This window comes from Salvelinus fontinalis, chromosome 7, assembly GCF_029448725.1.
Source record: "Salvelinus fontinalis isolate EN_2023a chromosome 7, ASM2944872v1, whole genome shotgun sequence".
In the NCBI taxonomy this organism is placed as follows: domain Eukaryota; kingdom Metazoa; phylum Chordata; class Actinopteri; order Salmoniformes; family Salmonidae; genus Salvelinus; species Salvelinus fontinalis.
Window position 1 is genome coordinate 34677030 of NC_074671.1, and position 26625 is coordinate 34703654.

The 26625-nt window shown below is 43.7% G+C and overlaps 1 protein-coding gene across 1 annotated transcript; it reads left to right on the top strand.

The window, feature by feature from the left end:
• Positions 1 to 945: 945 nt before the first annotated feature.
• On the top strand, positions 946 to 11691 carry inhbaa (inhibin subunit beta Aa). Its single transcript, XM_055929263.1, has 2 exons — positions 946 to 1387; positions 8950 to 11691. The coding sequence occupies exons 1-2, from the start codon at positions 946 to 948 to the stop codon at positions 9744 to 9746; spliced, it is 1239 nt and encodes a 412-aa protein (XP_055785238.1). The 3' UTR covers positions 9747 to 11691.
• The last annotated feature ends 14934 nt before the right edge of the window (positions 11692 to 26625 follow it).

The following is a 26625-nucleotide window of genomic DNA, read 5'->3' on the forward strand; positions in this document are numbered from 1 at the left end:
GTTTGTACTTTAAGAGTTTCAACTTTTAACACAGTCTAAATACATGTACACAAGCCATATCAGAACTTCGATCACTGCAAACAAATGTGTACAATTATATAAGAAATCATTCAACAACCATTTGTTCGAATTTAACAGAAGTGAGTTTAACAGAGCAAGTTGAGGTTGGCAGCAACAAGAGATAAAGCAACAAGATAAAAAAACAAACATTTGAAGTGCAAATCATTTGCCGCTAAAGCACTTTCAAATGTGGTTAATCAAAATTGACAAAACTTTTGCAAGCTTTCCACTGTGAGACACAGTACAATCCAAAATAAATAAATAAAGGCAAAGTTAGTGAAACACATGAGTCAGAAGTAGTGAGATAGTAAAGGGTGGGATCAGGAGGAAGGGGAGGGAGAAGGAAGGTATAATTACGGTAAGACACAGAGAGAAGTACAGAGGGAGAGAGAGAAAGAGAGAGAGAAACAGCAAAGACAGAGCCCTGCCCACTCTCACAAAACCATTCAACTTGAGCACATAGAGCACTCCCAGACCTCTACAGAGAACTCCACTTCCCTGGGGTAACCTTCTGAAGACGACTGCCCTTCCCACACAAAACTTCCCAAAGGACCAGACATCCTCTCTGCTCCAGCACTGGCAAGACCATCTTCTGTCCACACCTCTCTTTCTCCATCCATCTCTCATTTTTCAATACAAGGATTATAATTGTTTGTTCTCACTTTTCCTTCAGTTTAAGGTGTCACTTTTTAAAAACTTTTAGTCCAAGTCTTACAGTATTTATTTGTCCAGAGTTTTTAAGTATACCTTGTCTGGAGGATTTCCCCCCACCCCTCTTTTGGCAGGAGGACCTACACTTTTTCCGCCAATCATCATTTCGCCTGCCAGTTGGTGCGTGCTGAGTTGCTCTTAGTTGTCCGGACAGCAGACCTCCTCTCGTCTAGGATGTCTCCTCTGCCCCTGCTGAGTGGGATTTTTCTGCTCTTTACCCATAGCTGTGCCGGTGGCAGCTCTTTGCCCATGGCGGACTCCTTAGCGATGGGTGGTGGCCAGACGCCACCACAAACCCAGTCTCAATCCCAGCTGGCACCGGAGGTCACCAACTGCCCGTCATGTGCCCTGGCACGGCTAAACGAGGAGGAGGACGGCGGCAAAACCGACGTGGTGGAGGCGGTGAAGAGGCACATTCTCAACATGCTGCACCTGCAGGCACGGCCCAACGTCACACACCCGGTGCCCCGCGCTGCTCTGCTCAATGCCATCCGCAAGCTGCATGTGGGACGCGTGGCCGAGGACGGCAGCGTCCAGATTGAGGACGAGGGCCGCGGGCGTCTCGACCACGCCGACATGGCCGAGACGACTGAGATCATCACCTTTGCAGAGGCCGGTGAGTGCCACAGGTGTGTGTGGTGGGGTGATTGTGCGTGTGTGTGTGAGAGAGAGATAGAGTGATAGAAAGGACAACAGAAAGGTTATTGTCTAAGGAGGCAAAAAACGAACAGGCAGCCTTGCTAAACTCCACAAAGGCTATAGGACTGAAACCCAGTTTGTCAGGTTTGCAGACCTAATTCTTTGAGAGGAGGGGGGTAGTGTCTACCTGCTTAATTCCACCTGTGCGATAGAACAGTTCAACCTGTTGACTCTACCCGGAGAGGTGCTTGCATCCTCCCCTTCCCCTGCCCCCCCTCCCTTCAGGTCCTTAATGACCTCCTGCTGATTTAAAGAATACCAATTATCTGCTTAGAAATCCCCCAGGCTCGAGTCCCTCAGCTGTGAAGTTATTCAGAGTAGTGCGGTCGCACCGGGAGACCAAGCCAGCGCTTTGCTCAGAAACGGTAGAGCGAGCGAGAGAGAGAGAGAGGGAGCGAGCGAGAAAGAGAGTTATTGAAAGAAAGGCTCCTCAGGTTAAACAAAAAATAACTATTATCCAGTTACTGCCTTCTACTCCGTTTTTCTTCTTCCAAGACGGGTTTAAAGATGGCTGTTGACTGTGAAGTGATGTGTTCAAAGGAGCTGTCAATCGTGTGATGTGTAGAGAGATCTGGGTCTGCTCCGCTTCAGATAGTCCAGGAGGGGGAAATGGGATATCGAAAAAGCTGAACTATGTCAGCAAAAGAACATTGTTCCTTTTTTCCTTGCAATGCAAACTGTGAATGTCATCGAAGGTGCAGAATGTTTAACGGTACAGTATTTTGGAAAGGGTCAGAGACAGGGCTATTGGATTCGTAAATACAGCACTGTATAATTGGCGAGGTGATTTTGAGTGGTCTTGGGTCTGTGTCGCAGCAGGGGGAGAGAGAGGAGTGCTTGAATGAGAGTGTAAAGGATGTACACTCCAAGTCATGATTGACATTTGCAGTGATTTCAAGAGCCTCTCTTCACTAGGACTTGACAGACTAAATTTAGCGAATCCCACTGCAGTACGTACACTCACACAGTGTATGTTTAAAACCAATACTTAGACTTTAATGAGAATTTCCTCCCTTGTGTGATGTCAAGTTGTTGTTCCTGTTATGTGGTTAAAAAAAAAACTGTGGTACAAGCAAAGAATTCTAGGGAAACTATCTACATTTTCAAAGTAGGCTCTTCTTGTATAGTGGTAGTTAAATAGCTCTCATGTAGGAATTCTAGAAATGTTCATTCTAGAATGTGTTTTACAGTAAACTTAAAAAGAGTTGTCAAGTTGCTATAACATGGCAGTGAAAGCAACACTTTGCAATTCAGAATTTGGAGAAAAACGTGTTAAAATAATTTTACATTGATTGATTCATGTATTGAGGTTATGTGAGTCATGAGGTTGAGGAAACAAAGCCGAGTCCAAAAGTAAAGCCGTTTTGCTACCTTCCTTGCAGTAGAATATGCTATGCTGCTCATTACTGAAGCCAGGTTCCCTCCCTGACATTTTCAACAGCATACACTTCAAAGAACAGTTGAACCATTTAGGAATACCTGAGTCAGAGAGTACAGATTTGAGCCAGTTTGCTACAGCAGGAAAATAATCCTGCAGTAACAGGAAATGTGAATTATGATGTGGATTACAATTCATGGACATTTCTTTTGTGGGGGTTGATACATTTTTTTGTAGGGCAAATCCAGTTTGACATTTTAAAGTGGAAATAAAGCAACAAAAAAGTGATCAAATTAAGATCATACATCTGTATGCCACCATAAGTACCATGTCTCGAGTTCACATCAATTCAACAGACAGACAACATATTATTTCACGAAAGCCTTAGCATAAATAAGCAAGCCGACAAAAAGATATGCAACATTTCCAATTGAAAATATAGTTCCAACAGTGACATTTTGTTCATGTTTCTGTTATGCTTATGCCTACATTTCTCACTGATACATCTCTTAGCAAGGCTTTACCATGCTATGCCCATACATACCACATGGGGATACAGTCTGGTTCGTATCCCTTGAGCGCATGATTTGCCCATACTGTGGCCCTAGTTATACAAATATTGTCTGCAAACTATTAATCAATAAGTTGAATTAAACTGGATGCAGTCACTGCTAATACATTGAGACCAAATGTTTAATCATTAACCTATTTCAAAGCCCAAGTGATCAGCCTGTGAGTAGTAAATCATTCTATGAAGTCCATTTGTCACGAGAAGTTGACGTGGCCTGACTTTAGTCACATAATCTTTATTCAGAGAAGTTTTGACATGAGTCAAGAAATCTTTCAGATTTCTGTGTGGGTCACCAATGGGTTCCACATTCACGTTCTCTGTACTTGATTGCTTAAATATAAAAAAAACATAACATTCCCGTTTGTTATGAATAGGCGTTTGAATGAACTTTAGATTAAAAAGTAAGAGTGGACTCCCACACTTCTGATCGGGGGTCTTTCGTAATATTAAAAAACATGTAAATAACTAGGATTAACCGTGCAGTAGGGGTGTTCTGCTGCATATAATTGCTTCATTCAACGGAATATGGACCTCAATAATTATTTTGGGCTGTTGGCACAGTCTCCCATGAAAAAACCTTGCTCAGTGGGGGGGAAAGTGTTGAATACTGGTAGTGCCAATTTCCTCCACAGTCTGCGTTCACTCTCCCTTTCAACCCACCTACCCGTGGAGGACAGCAATTAATTAAACACATCATTAGTGAAATTCCGATGTCCACATTTATCTTCCGGTCACAGTGTATCTCTCACCGCATCGCGTTCTCTGGCCATGCCGATCAGGCTACATAGACTACAGGTGTTTTGGCTTAGAGATAAGCATTAGACCGACGATTTTTAACATGTAGATTGGTATGAGAAAACAGCTGTCCTCTGCCTACGAGGTGTAAGTAACTAATTGTTCCAATAAAATGGCCTCCTCGGTCATGTATTTTGTGTATTCAGCACTGTTATCAGTTATCAACCTCAAGGACTCCTCTCACAAGGACTCGAGAGGCTGCCATTGACTTGGCCACATTCCACATCAGTTACAAAAGAGTGGCTACCTTCCCGTGCCTCTCCAATAATATTTCATTCCTTTTAGATTATGGTCCAAAATGGCATACAGCACATTCTTGTACTGTAGACTAAATTGACATTCATAACCTTGAGTCTCTTGTTTGGCTTGTCAACCTGCATGGTTGAGAGGTTTAACTACGGTTAGATATTGTGTCATCCATGGCCGCAAGGAGGGGGTATTATTGTTATGATTTTTTGTTCATTTGTCGGGGGTGCGGAACCCTCAGCCCCCCTACTTCCCGCATCTATGGTCTCATCTCTCCTTTGGGAACAGTATAGAGATGTAGGATCTTCATTTTAGCCAGTTTATAAGACAATTGCAATACGTCAAGTCGGACATTTCAAATACACTACAGGTTTAACATTTACGGCCTTGCAAAAAAAGTTATCCTGCAACATGGTGATCAAATTAAGATCCTATATCTGTATATGCAATGAATGAACCATCAGTGGTGCTAAAAGCAAAACACTGAAAAAGCATTGCCCCCCCCATAGACATATTGAAGGAAAAATAACAATTCTCAACGTTTCTTTCCCTCAATGCTGCCACTACCATTCATTATTGTGCAAGTCACTAGCAGTCAGAGCAATAAAATATGTTGAGGAATGTGACGCCAAAGCCCCTTTATAAGAGCCTAGGCGTGACATGGCCGACTTGGTCTCTTTTCTGTCTCCAAATTACGAGTATGCTGCCAAGGACTACTCCGAAAGCGCATCAAGAAAGACAGAATGTCTCTCACTCTCCCAGTCTTCAAAGGTTAGAGTGTTTCTCCCCACTTTGTCATTGGTCTTGGGAGTGCCTTGGCCTGTGATGCCTTGGCCTGCTGTGCCTCAGAGCGAATGCTTCTTGGGTTTGGGTGTCTACTTGTGTGTACAGGGTCATAAATGAAGCCCACCGCTCGTTCATCTCCTTCCAAAGAGGCCAGCACGGATTATTTTTTTGCAAGTGAGATAGTGGAGTACCAGATGACAAGGCTGAGAGTCCAAGGAAGTAAGTGAAAGGGTTTACTTGACCGATGGCACAACTGACCTTTGCAACTCCTGTGGTCAGTCGGTGGTCAGTTGATCAACTCAGCCAAGATGGAATGTTAGTTTGACGTTTTCCAAAGGGTTACAATTTACAAATCCGTGCATCAATCTAAGTAACGTCATAAAAAACATCTGTTTTTTTTGCATGGGCAGCGTCTCAATCCACCACATCTGCTTATGCCGGCCTTCCACATCTGCGGTGGAAGGTGGCCGAGCTACAGCAATGTTTGGAGAGCTCTTGTACAAATAACCCAGTGTTCTATGAATGACATTAGGATATGCGTCCCAAAAATCGGTCTTCTCATGAAAACGTTAGCGTCTGAACGATTTGGCCTAAAAACTAAAATGACAACTATATGTTTTGCTCACGACCCTCACAAGTGTCATAGGACTTGTCTGAAGGTAACCTGGTTCCGGTTTTAAAAAATGAATGGAAGTATGGAGGTTTTGTGCCAACAAAGAAAGTGAAATATTTGTCCAGAAAACAAATATTTCCAGAGCTTTCTTATATCTCCTAGATATAGGACAGACACTTCAAAACCTTATTCCTTATGATACATTTTTTGACTGTCTGTTTTGCCCTTTATGAATGTGTTATTCAATGAGCCAAGGCTTAGACTTGTAACCTGTAATAGTGTTTAGGGAAGGCTATTGGAATGACTTCAGGTACACATGAGATAGCCTCCAACATTTTTAGACGTTTATTATAAGAGAATTGCAATGCATGTTTTAGAGGCATTCTTAAAATGTAACTGATTCAATTTGTTGGTGGGTGATAACATCTAACGTATATCCTAATGGCATTCATAGAACACTGGGTTATTTGTACAAGAGCTCTCCAAACATTGCTGTCATTGTCATTAGAACATACCAGGAACATTCCTGGAGCATCTTGAGAGCCACATATGGCTGTTAGAGCAGGCAAGTACGAAATTGAAACGCGATCCACTTGGGAAGAATGAGATGATTGGCACTTTCAGAGAAAAATGCAGCTACAATTCTGTGAACAACGTTACATTTTTTCAAGACATGCATTCAGCCTTTTACTTATCAAGATGATCATTCATATAAATTCAGATATTTAGAAATAAAATGTGGTTATACCTGATGCTGTCCAGGAGACAGTAAGCCGTAATCTTTCAGTGCTTGATCTATCAAACCAGAACTCTTAAAAAAATTGCAGCTGGCAAAGAGGCAAATATGAAAACGAGTACTCTGTTTAGTCTGCTCTGAAAGTAGGTCTACTAGTGGACTTTGAGTTGGCAGGTATTAAAGCTGCTATCTCCACCGCAACTTGCAGGTCACCTCAGGTTGCAAAAAAATCTGAATAAAAGACACAGATTGTATAGGATTGAGTTCATGTGAATCTCTAGGCATTTCTGTTGAACTCAAATTAGGCAGTAAACCTTTATAAAAGAATTGGTAAACAAGATATGACTCAATAGTGTGTTATAGTGGCATCTTTCTGGTTGTTGTGTTTTTCATGGAAGTGATGCCTCAGGAGTGGCTGTGGGAGTATTAGGACTCCATCAAATATGACTGGAACCTCAAGGATCAAAAAGATCAAAGGCCATTATTCCCTCCAAAGGTAAACTGGATAAAAGAGTGGGATTATTGGACACATTAATTAGGAGAGTATTTGGATAGAAGAGAACCCCCCCCCCCCCACCCCCCCACTTATGCTCCTCTAAGCTTTCAGGTATTTCGTGCCCATCCCTCACTCCATCTCCTTTTTTTGAAGACAAGCAAAGGGGGAGGTAGGAATGTGTCAATGTTATTTTCTATCTTTGTGTGTGCGCGACAGCTGCGCAAACTCTCCTTCTTGTCAGCACAATTGGTGTTTATTGTTCAGGGATTACTGTACCTCTCTTTAGTCTTCCCCCCTTCTTTTCTCACAAATGTTTTCAGGAACCATGTTGAGCAGCGGTGTACTCCAATGTACTTCCAAGGGCGGGTTTTCTTTGGGTTAGGGCCCCCTTTGGTTTGTACAGCTTAGGAAACTCTAACGCAAGTCCCATTCTTTCGCCCCCCCAGTGCAGGATTAAGAAGGAACAATGACGGAGCCACCGCTGGCAAACGCCCATTATTTTTAGGCTGCGTTTGTGATGCAGCGGCTGTGTTTGAACAGATGGGTATGGCCTGTGGACACACGCACAAAAACACACACACAGAGAGAACTGTCGCCATTGTTGTTGCGACCAAATGTGGGGTAAACAAACAGAAAGCATTGATGATGACCTCCATGGAAGTACTAGGAGTCTACAATGACAAATGCTGGCTGTCCAACTCAAGCGACATTTGTGTAGTTAAAAAAACAGACTCATCTAATAATGACATCACAGCCACTGAGGACATTTAGCTCAGCAACAACACGCAGTGTCTGTCCAGGAATATCTTACTCTGAGCACACAGAGCCAAAGTTAATAGCCAGAAAGTGAGCTTTACTGTATGTGCTGTTGAGACATCACTTTGTAAAGATTTGCCTATGTAAATGCAAGGGATTAGCCTAGACGTTCTAAATGATCTGTTAGAAGAAGCTTTCCAGAGGCTTGCTCCATGCCTCTGCTCAGGGCCATGGACATGAGCCAGTTGTGATCCAGAGCTGAGAGATTTGAGCTCAAATACACCAGCAGGCCTCCCATAGTGACACTAGTGAAGACACGTTGCCACATCACAAGTGAATTCACATCTGCCTGTGAAAAGGGTAGTTATTATGGGTAATAACTGACATCCTTCAACCTCTTACTGTACATTTCTGAAAGACTTGCCTCTGGCTATTGTGTGCTGCCATAATGATCTCTAGTAAAGGTGACGCAAAATTTGTTATGCCATGTTGTGGTTTTGAAACCACAAAATTCTATTCTGTGATGGGTTTGTTATGTCACGGACAGTCCTCTTGTGTTGTGTCATGCCACGTGCTTGCTCGTGCTTGTGACTGAGTGTGTGTGTGTGTGTGTGTGTGTGTGTGTGTGTGTGTGTGTGTGTGTGTGTGTGTGTGTGTGTGTGTGCAGTGAGTGACTGTGTACATGTCACAAAACATACTTGCATGTTGTACCCAAAATATAAAATTTGACTCTCTCCTGTAAATACTTTTCACTTTGTTGTTAGCATTGAGCATAACACACTCATTTCCGAATGACGTTCCCACATTTGCTGATTTATTGAAACCCCCAAAAAGTGAATTGAAAAAAAACAAAAAACAGATCAGAACTTGACTCTGTGTGAAGTCATGTCAAGCAAGGCAATGCTAATGATACGTGCGCCATGCCTAAAATGACTCTGTCCCATTGATGTGGCCCCTATCACACCCCATCAGACTCAGATGTGGCCGTCGCAGTTCAAGGGGCAGGCAGCAAAGCCTTTACTTACACTGATATGAGCTCAGGCTTTATTACAGCGTTTTACTAATCTAATCCTCCGATCCTCTCTCTACTTCTCCTCTGTAGGCGACTCCCGGGGCGCGGTCAACTTCCTCATCTCCAAGGAGGGCGGCGAGCTGTCTCTGGTGGAGCAGGCTAATGTATGGATCTTCCTCCGGCTAGCCAAGACCAACCGCAGCCGTGCCAAGGTCACTATCCGCCTGCTGCAGCAGCGCCGTGGTGGAGACGGCCGTGAGGAGACGTCGCCGGTGCCGTTGGCTGAGAAGGTGGTGGACACGCGGCGCAGTGGCTGGCACACTTTTCCAGTCTCGGCCAGCGTCCAGACCCTGCTGAAGCGCGGCGGCAGTACACTCAGTTTGATGGTCTCCTGCCCGCTGTGTGCCAACGCTGGCGCCACGCCCATCCTGGTGTCGGCCAGCAGCGGCCAGGAGCGGGAGCAGTCCCACCGGCCCTTCCTGATGGCGGTGGTGCAGCAGGGTGAGGGCGGTGAGCCACGGCGGCGCCGCAAGCGGGGCCTGGAGTGCGACGGCAAGGTGAGTGCCTGCTGCAAGCGCCAGTTCTACGTCAATTTCAAGGACATTGGCTGGAGTGACTGGATCATAGCGCCAGGGGGCTACCACGCCAACTACTGCGAAGGCGACTGCCCCAGCCACGTGGCCAGCATTACAGGCTCCTCGCTGTCCTTCCACTCCACTGTCATCAACCACTACCGCATACGGGGCTACGCACCCTTCCAGAACATCAAGTCGTGCTGCGTGCCGACGCGGCTACGCGCCATGTCCATGCTCTACTACAACGAGGAGCAGAAGATCGTCAAAAAGGACATCCAGAACATGGTCGTAGAGGAGTGCGGCTGCTCCTAAAAGCCTAGCGGAACTAGTGGGGCTGGGAGGTTGGTCTCATGCCCAGAGAGAAAGAACTAAATGAAAGAAGAGGAGGTAGATGAAGGAAGGAGAATGCATTGCGTCACTGTTCTTCTCCCCTTATCTCTCGCTCTCTCTTAAGAGCATGACACTTGTCAAGACCGACTTCTATTTGGACTTGATGACTGGCTTGTTCTCCGTCGTTGGCAAGTCCAGGGGGTATCTATAACTCAGAGAAGTCTCTGCGGCACTTTCAGAAAAAAAAGAAAATAATATTTAATATATTTTTGTTACAAAACAAAGAGAGTGAGGTGAGAGGATATTTATGTGACCCAGATACGGTGTAGTTGCTCCTTTCATGCACTGCAAGACGAGAGACCATGCGAATGAGGTGCCTGAAAAATCTCAAAACTATGCAACTTGTCAAGTATTACGATTTGTATTTTTATTTTGCCTGTTTCATTTTCTCAATTGTTTACTTTTTCAAAAAAAAAAAAAGGAAAACTTTTTTAAACTATGTTTTACGTTTGCTTGAGTGTGCCTGTGTTTGTGTGTGTGTGGTGTGTGTGTTGAGAGATACTTGAAAGAAACAAGTTTGACCAGATGCTGGAACCAAACATTTCTCTATGTATAATTATTATAATTTTTTTAATTGATAATAATATTATTGTTTGTTGTTTTTAAAAACGTTACGAACGTTTTCCGTTTGCACTATACCAACATTCTGATCAGCCTAGTCACAAATATAAATGGTATTCTAAAAGAGGTTAAAAAGCACTTATGAATGGACAAATCAATAGAGCACGTGAGTTTAAAACATTTCAAGAACACGTAGACACATGTATGACTACAGCATTTTTTTGGACCACACCAAAGAGTTTGTGTGAGTGTTGCCAACCATCATTGTGAGGCTGTTAGCAATCACTTCACAAAGATGTCCAGGTCAGCATTAGCATAGCCTAGCATCAGTGCCCAAACATTCCTTCAGCTCCTGCACATAGATGCAATTTCCCATAATGCTTCACTCTGACCTATGTTTTTCACACACTACTATGTTGTTGGAGAGTGTATTATTAATGTAACTGAAAAAAAAAGCACTTATGTAGGCCAATGTTGTCGTGTTTTGGAGGAAAATGAATGTGTCCATTGAATTTGGAAAAATCCTGAAGATCTAGTTAAAACAGTTTAATATTTCCAAATATCTCACCAAATATTGGAAGGTCCCATCTTACAACAAGTAAAACTAGTTGTTTGGAGAGTTGGTTTCTTTCAATGTCTGAAATTAAGCAATTCGAAACTTAGTAACACTTTATTTTACTGCCCACTGTTTACCAGGTAGTTATTTAGAAATTGCCTTATTAATACATAGTCATTACACTTCAGCTTCTTTGAGATTCATTGACACAAGCTTCACAATATACCATTTGGTACTAGATACAGCAGATACCAGTTGTATTGAATTCTATTTCAATGCTGATAGTGTTGAAGTACTGTACAAGGAAGTATCCATTGCACATAGATTCTTGGTTAATACCATGCAAAGTATACACATTTCAAATGGGATGTCAAATAAAGTGTTACCGAAACTTTCTCTCACAAAGTTGTGTCTTGAAGTATAGACTTATTAAACATTATAGAAGCACAATGTATCTTACATTGTGCATTGATGCATACAAAAATATGAATAGAGAAAACGTTTTTAAAAAATAAGAAAAAAATGTGGTTGTATTTGTTTTCATTTTCTTTAATCAATACAAAATAATTGACACTGAAACAAGTGGACTAAGAATAAAAAAATATATTTTATTCTGTATATATGGAAATCCAGATACCAATATGTTGCATTGCTTTGTTGTACAAATCAAAAATGTGCTTGTGGCTAAGTTTTCTATCTAATTTATTTTAAAGTATTTTTGTTTTGTTTCGCTTCACCATTAAAGTTAAAAGGATGTACACTAAAACAGAAATGTGTTGTTTTTGGTTTTGGGCAATCTCTGAAAAGGTGTTCTACGCATATTCAGTCCAGTGTGGTAAACGCATAAAACACAAAGCGATGGGTTATCCATAAGAATAAACCATAAAAGAAGATTTGCCCTATATTTGACCTTATGTGTGAGCGCACGCACACACACACACACACACACACACACACACATACAGGCACACACACAAGAATTCCATCATCATGGAAACCGTCTATCAGATACTAACTCAAGTCTTTTTTATATTATTGGTGTTGAGTTGATTAACTGAGACAAAACGGACACTGATTAACTGACACAAAACACCAATGAGAGCAACATGAAAACCAAGGACAGGCTGATGTCTGGGAGAGGATATTTTGCGTGCAAACCCTTGCATGACTACTTACTCACAGAGCACATGGTGTTTTTCATGAGTAGACCTCGGCCAGCTCAGTTTACATTGATGAGGTAAGACAAGAACCAAAACAAGAGAGACAGTGGTTTGGCCATGAAGGAAATGACCGAGCCATGAGGACAGCTTTGTATTTCCTATCCACTGCCCACGCAATGTGGTGTCACGCTGCGGGTGGAGCTCGTCACATACATCTACTGGTGCTCACGCATGTACAGTAGAAAGACTCTTCTTTCCGAAAGCGGAAAGAAACACTAAGACGGCCAAATATATCATTGCCAAGATGACATAAAGCTGTGTGTAAGGCAGACTGTTTAAAAATAGAGCCGCCCCCTCTTAATGACAAGGGGAACACCGAAATGGCTTGCAGATTATAATAGTTCAGTAGCTGAGGATCAAAAGGCCAGCAGAAACCACAGAAGGGTGTTCCCTTTGGTTGAGCAGAAGCTGTGGGTCATAGCCTTTTGATGGTCATTCATTAAAGACGCCCTGGATTAACACTGAGATATGTGCCAAACTAAAGGACAGGGCCACCACACATAGGGCTATCGCAACTAACCCTGAGGCTATGGTCAAGGCTACGAATGAGCCATCAAATATGCAAGCGGACAATAAGGTGAATAAGGTGGAATCCTTCTACACTTGCTCCAACACTCAAAGCATGTGGCAAGGACTACAGTGTAGTAATGTCCATAGAAGGAACAAGATAGACATTTTGAAATAGGCACATAAACAATCAATACCACAGTGCAAAGTTTTACAAAACACCAAGCTTTCAAAAAGAGAACAACCATTCTCAAATGTGTGGGGGAGCGATAGATGCAAAGCAAGTGACTGATTGATTAATATAACCATTTGGCAATCTTAATTCATTGATCGTTTAAATGATAGCGGACGACACGATACCTCCCTATCGAACAAACTTAATGCTTTTCATGCACGCTACGACAAAAACAACACAGAGCCTTGCATGGTGGCCCCTGCTGTTCCGGAGGACTGGGTGATCTGGCTCTCTGAGGCCGATGTTAGTAAACTGGTCAACCCTCGTAAGTGGAGAGGGTCAAGAGCGTCAAATTCCTTGGTCCTCTCACACCAGCATGGTCATGAAAAAGGCATGACAGTGTTTCTTTTCCTTCAGGAGGTTGAGGAGATTTGGCATGGATCCTCAATAACTTTTACAGGCTTTTTGCAATAAAAAAGTGTGTATGTGTGTGTGTGCGGGGCTACAAGTTCTCATGATAAAATAGTACTCTGGTACCCTGCAAATCCTGAGCCTGTCTGTATTTACACCCAGAGTCAAAATGTACACCACATGGAGTCTGTCACACATATTTTGTATGGATTCTGTCTTGCTCTCATGGCAAATAGTCATTAACAAAAAAATGTAAAACGTTTTCACAAATGTTTGTCATCATGGCCATGTGGTGTTCTGTGTCTGTGCTAATTCGCTGCCAGTGGCTTGCGGCTATATTGAATGATGCTTACAGTGACCAATGATTTTCAGAGGGATTTTCAGGCTGAAGTGATGACAGCTGAGAAGTAATGCGAAACCATAGTTTTTTCCCTTCACAACAAAACGGAAGATTCTTGATTAGAGGTAACGTAACGTTAGCTAGCATGCTAGCCTAACTGGACTAGGTAAGTTAGCTAGCTAGCTAACGTTACAGTCCTGCATTAAACTCTGAAAGCCATCAGCTAAATCATATAGCTAGCTAGCTATCTTTTGGATACACACAGTCAATCAATTTCGCCTATGCCATGGTAGTCACTGCTAGACTGGTACATTCAGCAGAGTAAACATGTTTGTTTGTTCTTTCTACCTTTGACTAACGTTAGCTAACATAAGCTAGCTAACATTATCAAATAAGAGTAGCTTAATCTGGTAGCCATCTAGTCCATCCTTGTCTAGAAAACACTCTGCTACTTAAAATAGAATTGTCAATATAACTAACTCACTCTCTGTTTGTGGGTTGGTAGCAATGATGAATGGGTATAAATAGTCTAGGGATGGTTAGTTGGTTCTCAGCTGGTTGGTGCTAAGCTAGCCAGTTTAATAGAGATCAATACAATTAGTGGGGTGGTTGAATTGTGTATTGTTGTGTCTTTTGTTGTAGGTGGTACAGAATCTGATTCCACACCAGCATGTGCTTCCAACCCCTAGCTCTGTACAAGGTGAAGATATTAAAATAAAATATTTATAAGCTGATGGCTAAGATAGCTCAATATACAGTAAGCATGGCATAAACATGAATTGGGTAGTTGGTCTGGGTTTGTGTTTGCGTTATGGGGTTACAGGTGGTTAGATGTAGCCTGAGGACCGCAGAGTACCTTCTTGACCATGTAATCAATTTAGTCTACCCCTTTTCTCTTTTGACCTTTTCTCTTTGTAAAACTCAGTTTATCTGGAGTCTTTCCACAGTGTCCTGCTGAAAAATACCCAATAGCGGCGGAATTTTGAGTACATGAGCATGAGGGAGGGGACACGCCTTGCAGTTATGGAGCACAACAAGATTGTGGGATAAAAACCAGCAAGGGACACTGAAAGGTATAAAATCGAGACTACAACAGTAATGACACAACCACCTCATTCTTCTCTCTGTAGATTCTCAAAACATAATACAAAGACATGTCTACAAATTGAGAAAATGAGGAACAGGGTTTGGTTGTGCAGCTTAGAGACAGTAAATGTATTGTGTTTGTATTGGAATGATTGAAAGGTACCATTTCTCCTCAATCTCCCATACGCTACAATGCATGCTGTGTAAAAAACTGCCCTCCAAAGACTTCTCAGACCTTCTGCAGCCCCCCCAGCCCATTCACTTTGTTGACTGATCTTTCCTCTCAAATGCAGCTCCTCATTTGTTCCTCAACAATACACTAGTCTTTAAACACTTAGGTCCCAATCCCAACAAAGGTGTGTTGCCCTACATCCCTTCTTCAAAAAGTGTAAAATGCTACCACCACAACTATGTCTTTCTAGGAGACGCCCAGTATCAGCATATCTTCTGCAAGAGGTCTAAACAGTTGGTGGTTAAGGTCTACGAGCCCTAGACCACTTCTGGCAGAGTCTTATCCAGCTGGCCATACACGCAGACAGGACAATAACATTGGCCACAAGCACAAAGAGTCTCAGCTTCCACAGCCCCCACCATGCCAAACACCATTGCCAGTGTACTGAAGCCAGATAAAGGACTGTGGCTGCCCAATTCTGATATTTTTTTCACTAATTGGTCTGTTGACCAATCAGATTGTAGGCTCGGCCCTAATTTCTGTGTTCTCTGTCACCTGGAGCTGCATAGCAAATGGTCCAGGAACAAAGGACAATGCCAAAGGACTAGTAAGCCTTTCCCCCTATGAGGGGCCAAAATGTCTCTCTGTTACAGTATCCAGAGGACTGACTATTGAATGAGTGACAGAATAATGCTATACATGTCTGGTATCTATCTGAAACGTGTTCACTGAGGATAACTCTGATTCTATCTATATGTATGTATGATCTCTGTGGTTCCTTGTATTTGTACAGGGTGAACTCTGAATTACTATTTGCAAAAAGGCTTTATGGTATTCTCAGGAATCCTGTCTTATTTACATTGGTCTCATCCCCCACACAAGCTTTACAATGCTGTGACACCCTGTGGAGATTGGGCCTGGGAGTATTTAGGTTACTGTAAACTTGGTATCAATTGATTGGTTTTGGGTTGAAAGGTTACACCTTCAGATGTTATAAATGGACTTAAATGAATGCCTTTATTCTCTTTCTTATCCTGTATCCAGTCCATGGAGGAAGGTTGTATGATCAATTTTAAATTATTAGGCTTCTAGGCCTCTCAACTATGAAGAGGCGACTCCGGGATGCTGGCCTTCTCGGTAGAGTTGCAAAGAAAAAGCCATATCTAAGACTGGCCAATAAAAATGTATTATTAAGATGGGTAAAAGAACACAGCACCTGGACAGATGAACTCTGCCTAGAAGGCTAGCATCCAGAAGTCTCCTCTTCACTGTTGACGTTGAGGCTGGTGTTCTTCTGTAAACAAAAGAACATAATGCTAATTGACACAGCAGTAAACACAAAAAGGTGCTAATTGAGACAGGCGTAAACACAAAAAGGTGCTAATTGGCACAGGAGTAAACACAAAATGTACTAATTGAAACAGGAGTAAACACAAAAAGGTGCTAATTGACAAAGGAGTTAACACAAAATTGGTGCTAATTGACACAGGAGTAAACACAAAATTGGTGCTAATAGGCACAGGAGTAAACACAAAAAGGTGCTAATTGGCACAGGATTAAACACAAAAAGGTGCTAATTGGCACTGGAGTACACACAAAAATGTATTAATTGACACATGAGTTAGCACAAAAAGGTGCTAATTGACACGGGCGTAAACACAAAAAGGTGCTAATTGACACAGGAGTAAATACAAAAAGGTATTAAATGACACAGGAGTTAGCACAAAAAGGTACTAATTGACAGACACAGCCCTTTCTGTAAACCTCAGCTCTTCTGAAGCTCAAGAAAATATATAGAGCAGGCCTCCGATTAAGAAGCAAAATTTTCAAGGTAAGCTACAGAATATGACTTGCAAATGTTATTGTTATTGTTTTACAGCAGCTGTTAAATGGCTGTCAACAATTTGATCACTGTGTTAATCGGTAGGCATGTGTAACCTGTGCTGTTCCATGTAGAGGAGATTGGGGTTTTCATGTTATATTTCCCATCAATCAAAGCACATCTTTATTTGATTGCATAGACTGTGGTGCGATTGAGTTTTGGGTGAGTAAAATGTGTGACCATTCAGCACAATCAGCCTGCAGTCTTATATTAACATGTAAGGAATATGATCTTTGGCCTAACATAATATATATATATATATATCTCCTTGGGGGAGTATCATAGGCGCCCCCCCCCCATCTTCCCCTTTCTCTCAACGTTTGCACGAGATGCTAAGCTAACAAAGGGAAAGCAGCCATTCTGTTTTCCTGTGTCACGTTGAAATTCCTTCGTCAGAAGTCCCGCGCTTCGTACTTCCGTTTGATTTCAGCTTTCTGTAATCAGTGACCCCTGGGGGTGAAGAATCGGCAGTACATTTAAAAAAAAACAACACATACTTTGGTGACACCCACACGTATCACGTTTAACAAGTGGTTACTTATGATATCTCAACTAATTGGATATCGATGTCTCATTCAATTTAACAAAGAAGTAAAAATTGCCGAACAAATCTTCAGGTGAATCTTTTAGATAATATCCAAAGTGATTTGTTTCAACAAATGAGACAATTAAAAATGTTCCACATTAACCTAGATCAACAATGTTGTCAGGTTATTTAAAGTTTAATTCCCAAATAGCCAAATAGATGAATCAGTCAAATTTGCTTTTGCAAAGCTCATTCAGTGCTACCAAGTACTGAAGGAAGTCCCACCTTCGCAGAAATCCCATGTGGCTTCGGCCTTAGGGATAAGTGAACCTAGTGGTGAATATACCATAACATTTGCTTTGCTGGTTACACTTATGATAATCCAGACAATCTCAATTGATTGGATATCATCGTCTCATTCAAATGAATAAGTTAAATTGTCAAACATACCTTTTCAGGTTCTTCCAATGAAAAGAGACATTTTAAACTTTCCCATATTAACCTAGAAGAACCAACGTTTCAGGTTAATTCAAGTTTAATTCCCAGTTGCCTATACAGGCATGATTAATCATTATCATTGATTAACCATTATCATTGATTAATCAAGTCAATTTGCTTTTGCAAATTCATTCATGTCCAACTCCCACATTACTGATACAGTACTGATGGTTCATTAACGTCCATAAATTGATTAAAATCGCCTTTGCAGCTTCCAACGTATTCCAAAACCAAACTTTGGAAAAATAGGGGGGAAAAATGTTCTCCTCTCAAGTGTTCTAATAATGTGAAAGCTATCAGAGGGAGTGGTCCCCACTCTCCCGCTAATTAGTGAACCCTCACCCATAAAAGGATTGATCTCTGACCTCAGCAGCGATACCAACCCTAACTATGCCATTAGCGGAAAAACAGTAGAAATCGTGACAAACGTTCTCCAAAATCAACCTTCGGGTGCAGGCCTTGTAAAGGTTCTCTCCAGTTTAGCCCTGATGTCTTGCCATCGAAGATTGTCATCGGTCCAATACCGCAGTGCACAGCTGAAGCACGAGCAGGAAACGGTAGACATAAAGGGACAGGTGGAGAGAACCGGGAAATTAATGACAAAAGGAGAACATCCTGATAGGTATGGAACTGCATTTGAAAACTGAACAATTAAATGTAATTGCAAAAACGTTTGACGACGAACGAGCACAAACTCAACAAATAGTCTTCTACAGGAAAAAATCGTCTTCTACAGGAACAAAATCATCTTCGACAAAACTAAATATGACAATGTCCACACCAAACTAGATAGATCTGACAAGTTATCTACAAACAGGAGCGCTCAACTTGATAACATGCATGCAGTTTTGTTGAACGTTACTCAAAGTAACAAGGTTCTACTCCAAATGCTGCAGACTAAAGACTTTCAAACAATGAACACAAAGACTAAGTTGGATGACAAATCAGCAGAACTCATTGGGGTCGCTGACCAAATGAATGATGAGAGACCTCAGGTGATGAAGATGGAAATAGTGATTTCTAAGCAAGCGGAGGAAATCTCATCACTGAATTTCTTGCTCCGTACTCAAGACCTCTAGCTGCAAACCATGACAGATAAGTTTGAGACCAAAAGGAGCAAATGCGACACTCACATGTCCAAAATCAGTACTCTAAGCACTCAAGTGGATTCTGCAATGCAGCAGAATACCACCCTTAGATACAATCTGGTGGAATTCCAGAACGGTCACGTGCTACAGTGTGACTACCCAACTAAGCAACCGGAGCCCAGTACTCAAAGGAGTGAAGACGATAGAAGGTTTCAGTTTGCCTCCCTCCTGTGTCCCTCAGTCTTCTCCTCTTGGCCATTTGGCACTGAGTAATATGCCGCCTCTTCGCCCAACAAAGCCAAAGCTTGGCTTCTTCTCTTGGCCATTCGGCCCCAATTTCCCCACAGGACGAAGCCAACCCTCTCCGCCCGCTTGGCGCGGAACACCTTGAAAAACTTGGCAAGAATTTCCCTACCTTGGACCCCGTTCCAGGTCAGCCAAACGATACTGTGACGTTCCTAGCTGACATAGAGGACGCATTGGGTGGCTACCCGAACGCTACGGGTTCTGACAGGGTTTACGGACATCAAATAGACATGTGACGAGGTTAATTCGTTCACAACAGCAACACGTGCTTAACGACTACGCTAAACTTGCCACAGCTTTGAAATTAGAATTCAGTGGTTCTGCGACTCTCGAACACGATAGCTCACTGGCTAACACTGTCAAACAAGCTCGGAATGAACACCCACAAGCTTACTATCATAGGCGTCGTTCAGCTTACTTTGGTCTACTCGACGAAACAGGAATGGAAGAGCTGTTACCATTCAAACAAATGTTTGTCGCACATGTATCCCACCTTCACTACCTACTTGGGCCCTACAGCCCACGTTGGCTTGCCTATCTTACAACTCAGAGAGCTTGCAAGCACAGCTTTTGAGGCATCAAAAGGTCACAACGCTAAGAGCCCTGACCACTCAGTTTTGAAGTTTGACCAGGAGCACTCACTCCAGTTAGAGGGTGCATTATCAGGTATTGGAGCGTTGAGAGATGACGTACAACAACGGTTTCTACCACAAAACCACAAATCCAATAACGCCCGCGGTCGAAATAACTGTAAAGTACGTTGTCATCGAAATGACTACCGCTACAATCGACCTGTTCGTTACGTTCCTGCACCCAACCCACACAAAGTGTCAGAGCACAAGGGTAACAAAGGGTTAATTCCGTGATTTTAATTTCATCCTCCATTGGCTAGATATCTCCTAACTTTTGCCACACACAGAGGCGCTATGACTGCAGCCAATTTCTCCGTTGATGCCTTATTATTGGCCAACAACAACAACAAGCCACGCGCACCGTACTCTACTCTCGTGAAAAGCAAGAGAAGGATTTTGACAAAGTTGCTGCCGTTATCCGTGACAGTAACTTTTGTTTTGAATATTGCAGGCCACTTGAATCTCCTGAATCTTGCCTGTGATCACATCATTTTGTATTTATTAAGGCTCCCCATTAGCTGCTGCCACTACTCCACTAGCACATATTCACAATACAACATCCATGTGTACGTGTGCGTAGAGTGCGTGTCTTATGTGTCTGTGTCTGTATGTGTGTCTCTTCACAGTCCCTGCTGTTTAAAAAAAATCTGATTCTACTGCTTGCATCAATTACCTGATGTGGAATAGAGTTTGATGTAGCCATGGCTCTATGTAGTACCGTCCGTCTCCAATAGTCTGTTCTTGACTTCGGGATTGTGAAGAGACCTTTGGTGGCATGTCTTGTGGGGTATGCATGGGAGTCCGAGATGTGTGTAGTTTAAACAGACCCCTCGGTGCATTCAGCATTCAACACTTCCTACAAAAACAAGTAGTGATGAAGTCAAGCTCTCTTCCAATTTGAGCCATGTGAGATGTACATGCATATTATTACAGTTTTTTTTCTGAATGCTTAACTTCTTGCGACTACAGGGGGTGCTGTTTTCTCATTAGCATAATTGCATTACAGATTAAACGGCTTCCTACTAAATTCTTGCTCGTACAATATGCATATTATTACTATTATTGGATAGAAAACACTCTCTAGTTTCTATAGGCGTTGGAATTTTGTCTCTGAGTGGAACAGAACTCATTCTACAGCAATTTCCCTGACATGGAGTTAGATTTCACACATTTTGGCCCCTGATCTGGAGTCAGTTTAAAGGCCACTGTGAACGCTATCAGGATACGGACACTGCTTACGTCTTCCCCTGGATGCCTTTACGAGATGACGATTTGAATGGTATCGATTGCGCAATCACAGCCCCTATAAAACAAAAACACGTGTAGGTAGGAACTCTTTTCCAGATGCGTCGGGCGCGCGGTGGACACCGACCTGCTCTTTTTCCAAGCATATGTGTAGCCAGTTATATTTTTCCGGTCATGTTTCTACTCGTTATAGGAGTTAAAAACATCATAAGGTAGTTAATTTAAACCGTTTTATAGCAATTTATATCCGTTTAGTGCGATTTTGGGACATTTATTTCTGAGACACTGTGAATCTCTGGGCACGGTTCCAGTTCATGCCGAACGCAATGGGCATTTCTACATGGCAAGAGGACAGCTTTCGACCAAAAGACGATTAGACCCAAGAAAGGATTCTTTGCTCAAGATTCTGATGGAAGAACAGCTCAAAGTAGGAACAATTTATTATGATAAATCGTGTTTCTGTCGAAAAATGTTAATCGCTTATGACGCCATTTTGTTTGACGTAGCTTCGCTTGGCGCAAACTGTATTGAAAAGTAAGGATAATTAAAAAAATGGAAATCAGCGATTGTATTAAGAATTAAATTGTCTATCAATCGCTGTCCACCCTATATTTTTTAGTCACGTTTATGAGTATTTATGTATACGACTAGATCACTGTCTAATATGGCGCACGACATTGTCTGACCAGCTGGGCAACTTTTGTCATTGTCTAACCATGATTTTGGTGGCTAAATATGCACATTTTCGAACAAACTGTATATGTATGTTGTAATGTGGTGTTACAGGATGTCACGATCGTGTGGTGGATTGACGGACCAAGGCCCAACATGATTTGAATACATCTTCTTTTTTAATAGCAACGACGAAGATGAACACTACACACTTATACAACACTAACGAAAACAACAAACGATCGTGAAAACTTCAAACGTAAGTGCACACACAAACTACTTACGTCGAACTATACATATACACAAACAATGACCCACAAACAGCTAAAGCCCATGGCAGCCTTAAATATGGCTCCCAATTAGAGACAACCGAAATCAGCTGTCTCTAATTGAGAACCCATTCCGGCCACCATAGACTTTCCTAGAACGACACCCAACATAGACACAGCTAGACACATACACTCAACACCAAACCATAAACTACACCAAACACCCCCTCTACCATATAATACCCCAAAATACACACATACCCCATGTCACACCCTGACCTAACTAAAATATTAAATAAAACAAATAATACTAAGGCCAGGGCGTGACATAACCCCCCCCTTAAGGCGCGAACTCCGGACGCACCAACACATAGTCTAGGGGAGGGTCTGGGTGGGCTTCCTTCCACGGCGGCGGCTCCGGCACTGGTCGTGGTCCCCACCCCACCATAGTCATAAGGGGCAGCACCGGGATAAAGGGCAGCACCGGGATAAGGGCCAGCACCGGGATAAGGGGTAGCACCGGGATAAGGGGTAGCACCGGGATAAGGGGCAGCACCGGGATAAGGGGCAGCACCGGGATAAGGGGCAGCACCGGGATAAGGGGCAGCACCGGGATAAGGGGCAACACCGGGATAATGGGCAGATCCTGGCTGGACGGCTCATGGCTGGCTGACAGATCTGGCTGCTCATGGCTGGCTGACGGATCTGGCTGCTCATGGCTGGCTGACGGGCCTGGCTGCTCATGGCTGGCTGACGGATCTGGCTGCTCATGGCTGGCTGACGGATCTGGCTGCTCATGGCTGGCTGACGGATCTGGCTGCTCATGGCTAGCTGACGGATCTGGCTGCTCATGGCTGGCTGACGGATCTGGCTGCTCATGGCTGGCTGACGGATCTGGCTGCTCATGGCTGGCTGACGGATCTGGCTGCTCATGGCTAGCTGACGGATCTGGCTGCTCAAGGCTAGCTGACGGATCTGGCTGCTCATGGCTAGCTGACGGATCTGGCTGCTCATGGCTAGCTGACGGATCTGGCTGCTCATGGCTGGCTGACTGATCTGGCAGATCCTGTCTGATTGGCGGCTCTGGCAGATCCTGTCTGGTTGGCGGCTCTGGCAGATCCTGTCTGGTTGGCGGCTCTTGCAGATCCTGTCTGGTTGGCGGCTCTGGCAGATCCTGTCTGGTTGGCGGCTCTGGCAGATCCTGTCTGGCGTACGGCTCTAGCGGCTCCTGTCTGGCTGGCGGCTCTAGCGGCTCCTGTCTGGCGGACGGCTCAGTAGGCTCATGGCAGACGGGCGGCTTTGCAGGCTCATGGCAGACGGGCGGCTTTGCAGGCTCATTGCAGACGGATGGCTCAGATGGCGCTGGGGAGACGGATGGCTCAGATGGCGCTGGGGAGACGGATGGCTCAGATGGCGCTGGGGAGAAGGATGGCTCAGATGACGCTTGGCAGACGGGCAGTTCAGGCATCGCTGTGCAGACGGCAGACTCCTGCCGGTTGAGGCGCACTGTAGGCCTGGTGCGTGGTGCCGGGACTGGTGGCACCGGGCTAAAGGCCCGCACTTTCAGGCTAGTGCGGGGAGAAGGAACAGGGCATACTGGACCCTGGGGACGCACATTAGGCCTAGTGCGTGGGGCCGGAACTGGTGGTACCGGACTGGGGACACGCATCTCAGGGCTAATGCGGGGAGCAGCAACAGGATGCACAGGACTCTGGAAACGCACCAGAGGCTTAGTGCGTGGTGCCGGAATTGGTGGTACCGGGCTGGAGACACGCACCATAGGACGAGTGCGTGGAGGAGGAACAGGGCTCTGGAGACACACTGGAAGCCTGTTACGTGGTGTAGGCACTGGTGGAACTGAACTGGGGCGGGGAGGTGGCGCCGGAAATACCGGACCGTGCAGGCGTATTGGCTCCCTTGAGCATTGAGCCTGACCAACCTTACCTGGTTGAATGCTCCCCGTTGCCCGACCAGTGCGGGGAGGTGGAATAACCCGCACCGGGCTATGTAGGCGAACCGGGGACACCATGCGTAAGGCTGGTGCCATGTAAACCGGCCCGAGGAGACGCACTGGTGGCCAGATATGTAGGGCCGGCTTCATGACATCCGGCTCAATACTCAATCTAGCCCTGCCAGTGCGGGGAGGTGGAATAACCCGCACCGGGCTATGCACACGTACAGGAGACACCGTGCGCTCTACTGCGTAACACGGTGTCTGCCCGTACTCTCGCTCTCCACGGTAATTACAGGGAGTAGGCGCAGGTTTCCTACCTGACTTCGCCACTCTCCCTTTAAGCCCCTTCCCAAGAAATTTTTGGGGTTTTCCCACAGGCTTCCTACCGCTTCGTCGTGCTGCCTCCATTCGCCGGTATCCCTCCTCGCACTGCGCCAGAGAATCCCAGGCGGGCTCCGGCACTCTCCCTGGGTTGATCGCCCACCTGTCGATCTCCTCCCACGTAGTGTAGCCCAGATCCTTTGTAGGTTCCTTTTCCTGCCTCCTAGCTAGTTCCTCATATCGCCGCCTCTCTGCTTTCGCTGCCTCCAGCTCAGCTTTGGGGCGGTTATATCCTCCTGGTACCTCTCGGTCTAAAATTTCCTCCCATGTCCATGAATCCTTGCATTGCTCCTGTTGCCGCTGGTCATGTTGCTTGGTCGTATACAGGTGGGTCATTCTGTCACGATCGTGTGGTGGATTGACGGACCAAGGCGCAACATGATTTGAATACATCTTCTTTTTTAATAGCAACGACGAAGATGAACACTACACACTTATACAACACTAACGAAAACAACAAACGATCGTGAAAACTTCAAACGTAAGTGCACACACAAACTACTTACGTCGAACTATACATATACACAAACAATGACCCACAAACAGCTAAAGCCCATGGCAGCCTTAAATATGGCTCCCAATTAGAGACAACCGAAATCAGCTGTCTCTAATTGAGAACCCATTCCGGCCACCATAGACTTTCCTAGAACGACACCCAACATAGACACAGCTAGACACATACACTCAACACCAAACCATAAACTACACCAAACACCCCCTCTACCATATAATACCCCAAAATACACACATACCCCATGTCACACCCTGACCTAACTAAAATAATAAATAAAACAAATAATACTAAGGCCAGGGCGTGACACAGGAGTGTCATCTGAAGAATTCTGAGAAGGTTAGTGAAAAAATTAATATATTTTGGCGATGTTTACGTTATCGCTCTCTTTGGCTAGAATCAATGCTCTGGTAACGTTTGCATATGTGGTATGCTAATATAACGATTTATTGTGTTTTCGCTGTAAGACACTTAGAAAATCTGAAATATTGTCTGTATTCACAGGATCTGTGTCTTTTGATTAGTGTATGCTGTGTATTTTTACGAAATGTTTGATGATTAGTAATTAGGTAAACACGTTGCTCTATGTATTTATTCTAATCCATTTGTGACTGTGGGTGCAATTGTAAACTATGATATCTACCTGAAATATGCACATTTTTCTAACAAAACCTATCCTATACCATAAATATGTTATCAGACTGTCATCTGATGAGGTTTTTTCTTGGTTAGTGGCTATCAATATCTTAGTTTAGCCGAATTGGTGATAGCACCTGATGGAGTAAGAAACTGATGGAGTTAGAAAAATGGTGTCTTTTGCTAACGTGGTTAGCTAATAGATTTACATATTTTGTCTTCCCTGTAAAACATTTTAAAAATCTGAAATGGTGGCTTTATTCACAAGATCTGTATCTTTCATTAGGTGTCTTGGACTTGTGATTTAATGATATTTAGATGCTACTATTTAATTGTGACGCTATGCTAGGCTATGCTACTCAGTGTGGGGGGGGTGGGGGGTGCTCCCGGACCCAGGGTAGATACTCGTGAAAGGTTAAACACGAACAGTGATTCTTGAAGCACTATCTCTGAAACCATTAAAACTTGAAGCCAATGCATTTACCAAGTGTGCCAAACTGAATGCACATTCTCTGCTTTACACTCAGTTTGTAATAAATAAAAAAACGCTCTTTGTAAAACTGTAAACACAACTCACTGCTTTACACTCAGTTTGCAATTTGGTCTCTACATTGCTACACTATTTCGCCAATTGCCTTTCCACATTGACACATGTGAAAACACTTTTAGATAATGAGTTCACTTACAAATCAGAGCTTGAAAACTATAAATAGGTCACAGGGAAACGTTTGGTTTGGACAACAATGGAGGCCAATATTGGACAGAGTAAGAGGGGTGAGAACTAGAGGAGGACGAGAAGGAGGACGAGGAGGAAGAGGAGGTGAAGAAGTAAGAGGAGGAGAAGAAAGAGCTGAAGTAGGACAGGGGAGAAGGAGAAGACGAGGAAGAGGAAGGGGAGTCAGGGACGCAATAACTGATGAAATCAGAGTGACTGTGGTTGACTATGTTGTCAACCATGGGATGAGCATGAGCGAGGCTGGGCAACGGGTTCAACTAAATCTGAGCCGCTATACTGTTGCAGGTATCATCCGGATATTTCGAAATGAGAACCATTAAGTAACTAACTGTAAGTGCTGTAGTCTTACTGGTGCAGTATTAAGTACTGTACTTTCATAATGAGAAGGATCTATAACTAAAACCATTCAAATGTTTTATCAGAACTGCAAGAAAACC